Raw genomic sequence first — 13,745 nt, 5'->3', positions numbered from 1 at the left:
GCTTTAAAAGAGATGCAGGCAAACATCCTGCAGATGGAAGAGGTCAAAATTAAGTCAAATCTTTCATGCAAATATGTTTTACACATATCAATATGAAGTATTAAGCGCAGTCTTAGAGTACAAGACAAAAATAGGTCATCCTAAGTTTATTCATAGACTATAGTGAGTTAAAGCATGTTAGACATCACATGCTGATTTTTAGACAGGTTTGTGGTTGCTTCTGTAATTAATTTTTTTGTGTGTGTGTCTGTGTTATAGAGCAGAGCTGCGTCTAATGAGGACAGTGTGATGTATCTTCAGACGGAGCTGATCAGCCATAGATTGCAGGAAGCAGAGGCATTAACTGAACTCAGAGTGCTAAAACAACACATTAAAGATCTAGAGGAGAAATGGCAGGTAACTTTGGATGGTGGTAGAGAAAAGTAGATATTCAGTGTTCGACATACCATAAGTAAGGGTTTATCAAAACCTCACTGTCTCTCTCCCAGAGGCAGCAAGTGAATTGCGGAGGTCAGCAAAGGGTCAGCAGCGCACAAAATGAACTGCAGGTGGAGCTGTTAAGCACAAGACTAAAGGAAACACTCACTCAAGCCGCACTCAAAGAGAGCCGCCACAGACTGATGAAGCTGCAGACAGAGGTTAAAACACTCAGCTGATAATATCTGATGGTTTACAACTTTTTGCACTGCAATATGTGGTATAGATGAGCAATGAACGCTTAGTTCCGATCGTTTACTCATGGAACTGGTTTTAAGTACAAATTTGACACTTAAATACACTAAAATATTAAGTGCATTCAATATATAAATTATATATTATATTATAAAAAATCTATAACAACCTGTGACACTCTTGCATTTGCATGCATGCACGGGGATAATCACTGAGGGGTGAATAACGAAAGCCTGGCCTAGATTCAAAATTGAGTGTCTCTAATAAACCAATAAAGGTCCTCTCTTCTCTTTCTCACTTGCATACAGATCTGCAAGCTGAGATAATTCTTTTTCAGAAGCTATAAACACCATTAAGTGTGGGAATTAAGCCGTGCTAGTAGCGTTGCTTGAACAAACCATTGGTGCGCGCACGGATCATCACGAGCCGCTGACACACGACGCAGATCAAGGCAGCAGCGCTGTGTGAATCGCGCAATCCGTTTCGCTTCAGTCGCTCTGCGTGATAGAGAAAGAATGACGCTTACTGTCTTTTTGCTGTATTTGTTACCTTTATCTTTCCGAAAAAGGGGGAAAGAGAGAGAAAAGAAATAGCCCCAATCAGATCGTTTGGGGCAATATATATATATATATATATATATATATATATATATATATATATATATATATATATATTGCTCATATATATATATATATACACACACACACACACACACACACACACACACAGAAACGGAATAATAAAAAAACTTTATTGTAAAAAAATAGTCTACGTTATGAAACAATGGACCAAAAATATTTTGGAGAATTTCAACAGAAATAACCAACTTTTCGACTGAACATTAATGCTGGAAAACCATGGGCTCTAATAAGTTTCAAATGTGAAATGTATTAATTAGTTTCCTGTTTTCATTTTTCTAACGTTATGAATTTTATATTGAAATCAACGTTACTTAACATTAACATTTGTTTAGGCCTAATTATTAGTGAAATGTAGGTTACTTTATTATAGTTAAACATTTTTCTTCGTAAAAGTGAATCCTACACCAGTTTTTTCCAGTGTGCGTAAATGTGGCTGGTGGGGATTCGTTAGGCCTATTCACAATGATTAACTAGGAAAATGAAAAATGGGATTGCTTGCTGAAGCATGTTACATAATATTAAATAACATGTAATATTATTGTAATATATAATATTATTTAGTTTAATATATATAATTAAGTAATTTAAAACTTTTTTTTCACTACAGAATCATTTATTATAATAATTGCATTTGATTTAGTCCTACTGCATTTAAGTATTTCAGTATTTGTTTTCTTTTCCGTCTTTTTTAAGATAAAACCACCTTTTTAACATTTCGGTAATTATGTTTATTATGATTTTTAATTTTATTAATTATGATTTGTTTATTTCATTTACCAACTGGAGAATTTGTAAATGTCATTGCATCGTGATGAAACATCCTGAGATTTCAAAATGATTCTTATCTCTGATTGGGAAACATTACAAAGATGTCTAGAAATGTCTGCGGGTGCGAAAGACAGGACACCTAAATCAGATTCTGACAAACTGAAATCACTTACACAGTTGGTACTGAAAATCTATGCTAAACTATGTCCTGACATGGGGTTGCTATTGTTAATGTGACCTAAAATTCAATCCTCTTATTTTAACGGTTCTCTTCTCACTACAGAACAACATTTACAGTAACCAGCTAAAACAAATTGAAGCGCACATAAACAGCCAGCAAGATCATCTACAAGAGCTGACATCTCAGAACCAAGATCTGTGTAGCCAATTACAACAGAGCAGACGGCAGTTTTCAACTGTTCAATACAAGGTAACACCACACCTGACATCATCTGCTATTTGACAGTCTGGAGGTGTCTAATTACAGTGTCATTTACCCTCTCTGACTTCCTTCAGGCTAAATTAATCCTGGTCTGTACATAGAGCATCATTACATTTCTCTCACTCACCCTTTAAAGGAATATTTAAGGTTGAGCATAAGTTAAGCGTAGTCGACAGTATTTTTGGCATGAAACCAAAAAAAGTGATTCCCAATCGTCTACATTTTTCTTCATAAAAGCAGAAATCTGTGTTAGTAAAGCACTTACAATGGAAGTGAATTGGGCCAATTTGTACATGTTAAAATACTAAAACACTGTTTCGACAGTACAGCCACAAGACATAAACAATACGAGCATTAACATGATTAACACTAAATAATACACAAATTGTAAAATTAATGGATTTTTAAACTACTTTTAAAACCTCCTAATATTAGCCCCATTTACGTCCATTGTAAGTCACCAAATTTGTTTTGTGATTTTTTTTTAATTCTTAATATTATACCAAAATACTGAGCAAATAACTAGCAACCCAGAATATTCCTTTAACTCATTTTCTGACTGACAGTCACTGACAGAGGAAATGAAAGCATCTCACAATATACAAGCCTTTCCATGAGCTCTAATCACAGTCCAAAAACAAAGGATAGTTCATTTGTAAAACTCAGATCAGCGACTGTTCCATTTATTCATCACACACGACATATGACACACATGTGCAAGAGTGGCCTGTCTGTTGATCACCCAAACTGCTTTGAGGGAACCGGTATCTTCTGCTTTTCTAGAAGCAGATCTATGATAACATCTTTCTCACTCTGCTGGCCAAATCTTCAGATGCTGGCGTAGTTTACACACTCAGACCAGGCCTCCGCATTGCACTTGTCTATCAGCTCTTTTATGCAGAAGTGATTTTGCAAGAAAATGCCAACACTGTATCTCACTTTACAGTTATGTGAAACAGACAACTGCTTGCATTAATGTCAATGCAAAAGAGTTCTGCACCTTATGGGCTAGTCTAATTTCTAAAGACTGAATGTTACATGTCTGCTCATATTGTGATTTAATTTGCTGTGCTTCAGTGAATTTAAGAGATGTTTACCTTTTCCCCAGCGAAAAGAAAAGCAGGACAAAGAAGGAGCAAACTTGTCCATCATTGCAGTTCTTCAAAAGCAGATCACAGAGTTACAAATTCAAGTATGTTTGACATTTGTAATTTCATGGCACATCAGGTGCACATCTTTCTGCACTTCAGAAGGCCCAGCCGTGTATACTTATGCATAGCTTTACAGACTGAATGTCAGTTTTGCTCATGAGTGATTGGACAATCAATATTTCTGGTCAGAATGACATGACGATGAGTAATTAATAATAGAATGTTTAAGCCTTTTGAAGGTTTAAAGTTGCGATGATACAGAAGTAGCGACAGCTTTTTTTTTCAGTATTGTGGCGTACATCAGAGCGTGAAGTCCTGTCAAAACCAAAGACGATGACTAAAACAATAACTATAACTATAAAGTTTGAATAATCCTTTTAATTCTGTGAGAATAGAAAAGTCCAACACAGAGGAACAATATGGTCTGAATCTCTTTTATAACGTTCTTACCCACTGATGAATGATCAGAATCTGCTCAACATTAAAGAGCATAAGAATGTAAAACAGTGGACAACAGAACCTTATAAAAACATTGAGGTTGAGGTGGACGATAATATAGATATCATAATAGTTATCTTTCTATTTATTGTTCTTGGCATGAATGTTCCTAAGCATTGTTGTAAAAGAAACAGTGTAGAGTCAGGAGTTTTAACATTTTACGAAAAAAAAAAGAAGAAGAAAGAAACATATATATATATATATATATATATATATTGCAAACTGGTATTTATTATCATATTATTTTCATTTATCATTATAATATTAAATACACAGTTTACTGCACTGTTAATATTATTTGCCTATTGTGCTCACACTTTCACAGAAAATAGCTTACTTCGGATAACATGCAGTTTCAAAATAGACAATGAATTTTCATTTCATGATGCCTTTAAGCAAGGAAATTAAACTGCAGCTTATTCTGAGATGTAAAGATTTTCTTAATTTTGATTGTCACTTGCTAGCCACATGTGTTACACATCTTGTCAAGCCGAGGTGGTGCACCCAGACAACTAAATCGTCCAGAGAAACTGCAGATTACAACTAGACTCTGTGTTACTTTCAGAAGCTACTGAGTGAAGCTAATACACATGTGAGGATGCTAATGCTAGGTACTTCAACAGATCAAGGCAAAGAGGAACCAAAACGAAACTTCTGACATGAAATGAAATTATTGTCAAATACACGTGTCACAATAAGCCATCAGGGCCATGATCTTACACACATGTTGTGGAGCCAAATTTCTCCTTATTGAGAGAACATTTTCTCAAATAGCCACACAATGGCCAGGAAACTCTTAGCACCTCTCAACGCGTCTGCCTCCATGTGATTTGTAGCACCCTACTGTTCAGTAGATTTACAACCAGAAACCCCGGCGTGCAGGTTCACGATGAGCATAGCTGATTACAAAGATAACGGAAGACCTCCTCCCATTGTAACCGGTAAACCGTGCTGCCTGGTTCATTATTGTCTTGCCACATAGCATTGTCAAAAAGGTGCTAGTGAGATAAACTGCTGTTCACATGGTGCAACAAGAAGAGAATAAAGCCATGATGTGACAAACAACCAGTCTGCAGCTAACATATATGGATGAATCATCAGTTTTAGTTTGTGATTTCACACAGCAAGAAAAAAAAAATCCCTTTGTAAGTATTAATACACAGATTTCTAACCCCTTTTATGATGTAAAAAACTGCAGCCTGAAACCTACATCTTTTTCTAATAAAAGCAACGTCAAAACAACATCAGTATTACTTTTAGAATGTTTCCAAATAAAATCTATAATTTTTACTCTAATAAACTCTTTTTTCAAATTTGGACTACTTGCCATGAAAACCTTTGCTCTACAACACTTCAGACTGCAACTCATTTGATATACTTTATTTGCGATGTCACTTGCATTTATTATCTGTTTATAGTGTTTTCATGTTTAGCAATAAAATTCAGTCCTAAGTGGAAAATAAAAAATATATATTTTTTCATTTATTATTTTTATATTTTCTAATAAAAAAAAAAAAAAATTAAATATATTAATGAATAAATTATTAGAAAAACAAAATTGAAAAAACTTTTAGCATTTTTAGATTTTCAAAAAAAATTCCTCAAAATTTGCTGGTATTACTATCCTTGTGGGACATTTGGTCCTTTTAACGTGATGAATACCAGGCACACACACACACACACACACACACATTTCTTAGGCATTTTTCAAAACCAATAAATTGTTTAATTCCTTGATGGATTTGTTCCCCCAATATATGAAGAAGTTTGATTTTACAAAGAGAAACTTTCCTGTAGATTTGATTCTACTGCATACATTTGCCCATGATGTTTCCTACTCTTCCTATCTGTAGCAAACAGAAACACTGCCAGTGGTTTGAGGTCTGGTGAGAAACTGCCGCTATCAGATAGACTGTAGGTGTGAGAGCCCCTAAACGCCTCCTGCTTGCTGACTGATTTTCTGTGGTTTTGGTGGCAAGGGGAGCCAGTCTGATTAAATTAGATGGATTCTCATAATCTGGTTTGTTACTGATAGCATTGTGTTTGGCACATAAATGTTATAGTCACTCTATAAACATATAAAAACTCTTTGTGCAATTGTGTTAGAGTTCTATGATAGCTAGAAGTTCTTAGATCAGTCTGTACTGATGTAGAAATATAATGCTGTTGTGTTTTAAACAGCAATAAGAATGTATGCATTCTCTACGTTAATTCCCACATGCGTGGTTTTGAATTGAGAGATGTGTGTGGCTATGATCAGTGTCTCCTTATTTAAAGAGCTGCTAAGCCATGCGCCATCTCTGATTGCTCTCTGGTTGAGCTTGTAGTCTCAAATTTAGAAATAACATTGTGGTCGTGAAAGCTTGTATATGTCTCATTCTTTCTTCTCATAAAAGTGAACGCTCTCAGAACCCTGAAACCTCAAACCATTATCACGACTACTTTATGCAGCTATTTCAATCACGTACTCCTTAAAGACATGCAGAAAGTCTCTGCCCTAGAAGAAAGCAGAGAAAGAAAAAAATACGTCAGTGTTTCAGAAGTATTGACCTATCGCTACAGTCATAGTGTCTGTTTAAGACTGTCTTTGGTTTCCTGTTCTTGATGTGAGGAAGAGGAGGTTTGTCACGTTTACACTCTGTGCTACGCTGTGAGAGAGAGACTGTGTCTGTACTTTGACTTCGCATTTGCTCTTTATACTTCTATTTGCTTTAGTCTTGAAGGACTGAAGACAGAGGACAAACGAGTTGGGCTTTCATCATAACATCAATTCTAAGCAGACCATGGTAGCAGAATATTAAAAACATGTTTAAATGTTCAAATCAATTTTAATACATAATTTTAATTCATTTTAATTTAAAAATATAATGAAAAAAATACATGAAATGTAAATAAAAATCATCAATATTTTAAATGCATTTAAAGTAGAATAATTAGTCATCCTATTATTATTTTTGTTATTCATTCAAAAAACAAAAACAAACACTTACAATATTACTAAATATTCAGCAAAACCTCTAAATCTGTTACTAGGCCTGCAACAAAATATTAAGAATTAATAGACCTATCAAAAGCAAGAAAATAAAGGATTAAAAATGCACTTTGCACTACTCTTTTTTTGCCTAAATATGTGAGACATCTTTTTCACTTTCAGTGGCAATTGTGGTTAATTCTGGTAATTCTGCATATACACATGTCTGTGTAGACACATTAGTGCTGTGTGTCTTAAAGGGATAGTTCACCTAAAAATGAAAATTCTGTCATCATTTACTCACCCTCATGTTATTCCAAAACTATATGACTTTTTCCTTAAGTGCAAATTATTTTGTGTTCTGCAGAAGAAAGTCATACACGTTTGAGACAATGTGATACCATATTGTTGGATGGATTATCCCATTAAAGCTTAAGTGTCAATACAATCAGCCCTTAACTGTTAGGTTATGTATAATTTTTTCAATCAGTAGGATTATGCAGTCTTTGTGTAATACAGGATTGATCTTATACTTTACAGATTCAAAGCCTCTCCAAACATACTACGTCATTTTCTCAACCCACACCTAAGCCTTCCACATCCACCTCTCTGAAGCACAATGACACCTAAAAATGGAGAGCTGCCCTAACGTCCCGTCATCCTGTCTCCAGGAGCACGCCATCCGGTGAGACACTGAAGATGTTCTATTAAGAGCACTACCCACAGCTCCAGTGTCTTACTATGAGAGAGTCTTCACAGCCCCAGCTGTTAAACATGCTGCAACACTTTAAGTGTCATGAGAAGAGACACACTGTGACAGTTTTGCCATTAACACTTGAAAGTGACAGCAAGATTTCTCATTCTTACCAAAAAAAAAAAGTTGTTAAATGTTTTAGATCTAACATTCAAGTAGGTCTAAACATCACAAAGCACTTAAGTACTGCCACACTGTAAAAGAGGTTTTAGTCTTGGTTAGCCTCAAATATCTTAATACTGGTTACCTGTACTGAAAATCCGACTGATTGAACAACGGTGATTTTAGCCAAATAAATCTGTTTTGATCCAGTGTCACTGTAGTTTATTGTGTTTAAGGCTCCAGGTTTTCTCTCCGCTGTTTCAAATGTATAAGGATTTTGTAAACGTTATGTCAATGTCAGTATATTAATCAATATGCAGTAAACAGCACTAATATAAAAATATCAGTTCAGTTCATTTTTTATAATTTTCACACTGTGTATGGTCAGTGGTATAGTGATTATAATACAAGATTATTTAATATTTTTTAAACTGGCTTTTCTTTTATTATTATTATCTCTTTATTTTTTATTGTACTTTCTTTATGTTCATAAAACCTCATCTCTCGAACCTACAAATATAATTTAAAAATGTATTTTCATTCGAAAATGTGAAAACACGTGAAAACACGTTCATCACAGAAGAGGTGTTTTCAAGTCATTGTATGTATGGATTGCATTTGAATGTATTTTTGAAAATGCAGTAACACCCAGCGTTGGCTGAAATGTTATTTCTGGAAGAATAATTGCAGAAAACCACACCTCGGGCAAATATAAAATCGTCCCACATAGACAAAACCAAAAATCCTAATGTGATTTAGATCACAATGGGCGTCTACAGTAATCAGACTACATCATAACATGCAGTTCATAGAACAACCATTTATGTTCTTTTTCAACTGTCATTCAAATGCATTGAGTTGTCGCTGCATGGACTTACAAAATTGGGTGAAATGTTTGTGAGACACGATCAAACACGGTCGCGTTCAGGAAGTTAAAATGTGTATTTAAGGCGCGTGTTTGCGCGGAGGCAGGTCACGCGCAGCAGTCATCAGTAGCGGAGCTCAACAGCGCAGCGCAACAGGTGAGTCCCGTCCTGACTCAGGACAGTCAGTTTAGACCGACAGCGTGCAACAGACTTTAATCTTTTTGGATGCATTACTTCTCTTACCTCGATTTGTAATTGGATTTTCATTCGAATAGAAGGCAGGTGTCATAACTTTAAAAAATAGTCGCTTTGGATAAAGTTTCAGTTATCTTGACGCTTTGACGGAGGTAAGTTTGAAGAAATTTTAGTTTCTGCACATACTTTGCTTGGTAGGCTAATTCTAACTTTATGGAGAAATGTTCAGAGATAGGCTACTGTACCCTACTAGTAGTTACACACTTTGAGTGTGCACAGCCGGTGCACCAAAGTTTTTCCCATTCACGACCTGACTGCTAGTACCTTAGTTCAACATCACGTAAGCCAGTTTATACAACCTCCGCGTTGGTCTTTCAGTGTGGTTAAATTTTGATTCAGCTGCAGACAGAACATTACATGTTTTCAAACTGGGGTCCGGGGACCCCCATGGGACCGCAAGGGGGTGCTAGGGGGTGTGGGGAAAATGTCAGATTAAAAGAAAAATGTAAAATGAAACAGAAAATGGAAATTAAACAAAAAGGGCAAGATAACATTTGATCGAAATTTAACAATATAATGATTTTATAATAATGAAATAATGAGATGAATCGCTATTAGATTTTTTGATAGGCTCAGTTTAACTGTAACATAAGAAATAAAAAGCATGGGCTTTTGTGAAGCATACTTCCTATTTATACTGTTTTATTTTATTTTTATTTGATTATTTATACTTATTGTTCCTTCCCTTTTCATAAGCATAAGGTAGCCTAAAGATATGTTGTACGTAGGCTATGTATTGCATCATATTCTTGTCTTCGCTGTCTCCTTTATTTAATTTTTTGCTTTCAATGTATAAAACTGCTTTGGAGCAGTATTTTTGTAAAAACTGTTGATGTAAAATAGCATATAGACCTACTTAATTAAAAATGTTTCTTCTCAGGTTTTTACAGAAAGTCAACAGAAAAAGATAAATTATGAACTACAACTTAAATATTTTCCAGATAACAGCTATTATAATAATTTCTTTTGGCTCTAGTACAATTACATACACAAAAGCCAATTATTTAATTTTGAATGTAACATGTAGGTCTGTATGCGTGAAAATATAGCTCATGGATACCGAACAATTGTCATTTTTTATAAAACATTTTGCCGTTTTCCAACAGAATTAAATGAGCAGAGGTCGCCTATAATGTAGTGACTAGGCTATATAAATGTACAGAGAACACTCAATTAAATATTTTCTTTAGCTAGTCTACTACTTAATTTTTCTTTTAACTGTGATATTACCCCAAAACCTGAATAACATGCCATTGTACGTGAGACATAAATAAAGGTGCTATTCATAATTGTAACCTTTTCAAATAGCCCAAAAAGTTTGTCTTAATTTAATAACACATCCTTGTTATTAGGGAAAAAATATACAGTGCTACATTGCTTTTTGAAACTGTATGTACTTGCATTTGATGTTCCTCTTGTCTAAGTCTAAGTGTAAGTCTCGACATCAGGTTATTAACGACTAAAACAAAACCAATTAGTTATTGGCAATAATACCCTGGGCTCCATTGCAGGCCATTACTTGGAAGTGATGTGAGGTCGGTAGGCTATATCTCACTGACAGAGGATCAGTTTACTAAACAAGGCGTTGAGATCAAGTTGCCAAGAGGGAGCCTATAACAAAGTGTGCTGTGGAGTGCCTCAGCTTCAAATCGATTTTGCTTTATTTGGGAGGTTTTGATTGCAAAAGGCTGCATGGTAGAGATTTTCTATTGAGTTCTGTGGAGATCAGGTGTACAGGTGCAAATTTTTTCACACCGGTGCTCTCGATCTAACTCCATTTTGCTCCATTTTTAGGCAGGATTGGAGAGCCGTGAGTGATTGGTGACCCTGAACCTGATAACCGTGAGTAAACATGCCGAGGTCATTTTTGGTGAAGAGCAAACGGGCGCACAGTTATCACCAACCCCGTTACCTGGACGACATCTGCATCCCAATTGAGAAACTTCTCACATGCCAAGGTACAAACTATAGGTCCAAGTAAATCAGGCATTAAAAAGCGTGCTTAAAAATAAAGATGGCTATTGCATTGTGAATTTTTTTGTGTTTAGAAAGTCAAATGGGGCAGATCCCTGAGTGCCCAGTGGAGGTGGGCAATAATTCCCCGAAGGCAAGCATGGTGTGCACAGCAGATCATTCCTCTCAGCAGTCCCCGCTGAGCTGCGAGGGCAGTGTGTGTGACCGTTCATCCGACTATGAGGACTTCTGGAGACCTCTGTCATCGGGAACCTCTCCAGGTTGACATGTCATTCTCTCTCTCTCTCTTTCAATTCAATTCAATATGTGCTTTATTGGCATGACAATTGTTACAATTAATTGCCAATGCATAGTTTTTACACTTAATCTAAATCAGATATGTACTAAACAATAAATATATATTAAAAATAATAATAAAAAGATGACTTAATGTGTAGACTACTTTTAATGTTTTAAGGTAACCTACGCACCTTTACTAAAATGTAGGCTCCCATTTAGGGGTAAATAAGGCGTACCTATATTTTAGGGTACAGACCCTTTGACAGCTTTATAACTTTTTTTGTATTGATTTTGCAGTTATGAAAACGCTAATGTGCACAATACTCATAATGCTTTCCTTTTAAAACATTTCACTCTAGATCTGGATAAATGCCCAGTGTCTTCTCCAGATGACTCTCAGCCCTTTGATATGACTTTCCGTCCGTATGTTTGGGCCCATTCAACATCCGAACTTAGACACCTCATTCAATCCTGCAATCGTGTTTCTGTGGAATCAGAGGCATCAGTGGGGGTGTACGATGCCATGGACAGAAAGCCGGGTGCCCATCTACTCATTGAACCAACACAATCCGGGCGATTTTACCAGGACTATGGCTCTCTGACCACTAATTTGTTGGACAGTAGAGGCTTTTATGCCGACATCAAGATGTCAACCAAAGTAGCAGAAATGGACTCGGAGTCTGATATTATGTGCACGCGTCTTCAGCTAAACGGGTCGTACAAATGTGTTAAATGCACTAAGGTATCAACATTTCTTATTTATTAACTACTAAAAATATTTTTTCCAGGCTATAGGCTAACCAAGAAGTTGTTGGTGTGAAAAGGCTTAAATATGCTACTAGCCTATATACATAAATACTGGAAAATTGTTTTCTAGACAAATAGCCTAGTAATTATGAATTTCTTAAAATGTAAGTTTATTTATTTGAACTAGGCCTATTACTTTATATGAATTTAATAGATCATTTGGCGCGAAGAGTTAAGGACAAGCTGCTGATAGAAATAGCCTATAGCCTGTCTGCCGCTATCAAATGACTGTTTAAAATCAGAGATTTTTAAACAGTTGTAAACATGCTTTTGTTCTTAAACAGGTGTTTTCAACCCCTCATGGGCTAGAAGTTCATGTGCGGCGGTCACATAGTGGCACGAGGCCCTTTGCGTGCGAAACCTGTGGAAAAACCTTCGGCCACGCCGTCAGCCTGGAGCAACATAAAGCTGTACATTCACAAGTAGGGGCCTATGCTTGCATTATCAAAATATGAAAAAATTCTGCCAGAATAGAAAAACTTATAAATTATTATTTTTTTCCCTGCAGGAAAGGGTCTTCAGCTGCAAAATATGCGACAAAAGCTTCAAGAGGTCATCCACTTTGTCCACGCACCTCCTCATCCACTCCGACACCAGACCGTATCCCTGTCAGTACTGCGGCAAACGATTCCACCAGAAATCGGATATGAAAAAACACACATTCATTCATACAGGTACATTTATATTTCATTAAAATAATGCATATACATTTTTCTGCCAAATATTGTTTGTGCAGTGATGAAGGGTTTGTCTATGTGAGTCAAAGTTTTGCTGAGACTAAATACAGAAAAAAAAACTATTCTTCATCCATTTTACAGGAGAAAAGCCCCACAAGTGTCAAGTGTGTGGCAAAGCCTTCAGTCAGAGTTCAAACCTCATCACACACAGCAGAAAACACACAGGATTCAAGCCTTTTGGATGCGAACTTTGTGGCAAAGGCTTTCAGCGCAAAGTAGATCTGAGGAGGCACAAAGAAACACAACATGGACTAAAATAATTAGTTGTTTGTTTGCACATGTGACACTTTGTAGAATTAGAAGACAGCCTAATATTGTGTGGTTTTATGGATTAAGGACATTTAGCTGTCAGAGATTTCAATTCCCGTGTTTTTGTAACAAGCTGTGATATTTTATCTTTGCCAAGTACTAATAAAAAAAGAAAAAAGAAAAAAAAAATAGAAATATATTGGTTCTTATATTTCTACTTCAAAATATGTATTAAATATTTAAATGGATTAAAATGAAATGCTCCATCATAAGATCAATATGTAGGTGAAAAATTTCATCAAGTCTGTAAATACATATTCTTGTGATGGTTGCAATCCTTACAGCAACTTGTTAACAATGTACCTGTCAAACAATAACATTTAATTTATGTTGTAGAAAAAAACATTACAGTACAAAATTATCCACTACTTTAAAAATATAACCTGCAATGTGTTGTAAAGCATTTTGAGGTTAAATAAATTTGTTTAGAAAAAAGTCCTGATGTCATCAAGAGCATTTACTTTGCATTTGCATGTAACATACTGGAATTTTTCAGAGTGAAGAATCCTTCAGCAATTC

At 35.6% G+C, this 13,745-nt stretch overlaps 2 protein-coding genes across 4 annotated transcripts in view; both read left to right on the top strand.

Moving 5' to 3' along the window:
- The window catches only part of evi5a (ecotropic viral integration site 5a), a 15,274-nt gene extending 7,065 nt beyond the window's left edge, over positions 1-8,209 (top strand). For both annotated transcript variants that reach the window (XM_052549582.1, XM_052549581.1), the window contains 6 exons: positions 1-42; positions 259-396; positions 489-638; positions 2,365-2,511; positions 3,632-3,715; positions 7,684-8,209. The exon at positions 1-42 is cut by the window's left edge and continues 78 nt beyond it. In XM_052549582.1, the coding sequence (XP_052405542.1) occupies positions 1-42; positions 259-396; positions 489-638; positions 2,365-2,511; positions 3,632-3,715; positions 7,684-7,773 (651 nt within the window). In that variant the 3' untranslated portion in view covers positions 7,774-8,209. The remainder of the gene's footprint in view (positions 43-258; positions 397-488; positions 639-2,364; positions 2,512-3,631; positions 3,716-7,683) is intronic.
- Positions 8,210-8,849: 640 nt separating this feature from the next.
- gfi1aa (growth factor independent 1A transcription repressor a) lies at positions 8,850-13,622 on the top strand. 2 transcript variants are annotated; one of them, XM_052548184.1, is made up of 7 exons: positions 8,850-9,021; positions 10,915-11,078; positions 11,169-11,354; positions 11,733-12,115; positions 12,465-12,602; positions 12,689-12,854; positions 12,999-13,622. In XM_052548184.1, the coding sequence occupies exons 2-7, from the start codon at positions 10,973-10,975 to the stop codon at positions 13,175-13,177; spliced, it is 1,158 nt and encodes a 385-aa protein (XP_052404144.1). In that variant the 5' UTR covers positions 8,850-9,021; positions 10,915-10,972; the 3' UTR covers positions 13,178-13,622. The 2 variants fall into 2 exon arrangements, with proteins under 2 accessions (XP_052404144.1, XP_052404145.1); XM_052548185.1 differs by lacking the exon at positions 8,850-9,021 and adding an exon at positions 9,035-9,212.
- Positions 13,623-13,745: the final 123 nt, after the last annotated feature.

The sequence above is a fragment of the Carassius gibelio genome, chromosome B2, assembly GCF_023724105.1.
Source record: "Carassius gibelio isolate Cgi1373 ecotype wild population from Czech Republic chromosome B2, carGib1.2-hapl.c, whole genome shotgun sequence".
NCBI classification, from domain to species: Eukaryota; Metazoa; Chordata; class Actinopteri; order Cypriniformes; family Cyprinidae; genus Carassius; species Carassius gibelio.
Note: the sequence above shows the minus strand (reverse complement) of the source record. Positions and strands in the feature narration are given on the sequence as shown.

Coding starts and splice junctions, on each gene's coding strand:
- gfi1aa (XM_052548184.1), top strand. CDS start 10,973: ATGCCGAGGTCATTTTTGGTGAAGAGCAAACGGGCGCACAGTTATCAC. Junction 12,116..12,464: donor AATGTGTTAAATGCACTAAG/GTATCAACATTT, acceptor GTTCTTAAACAG/GTGTTTTCAACCCCTCATGG. Junction 12,603..12,688: donor ATAAAGCTGTACATTCACAA/GTAGGGGCCTAT, acceptor TTTTCCCTGCAG/GAAAGGGTCTTCAGCTGCAA.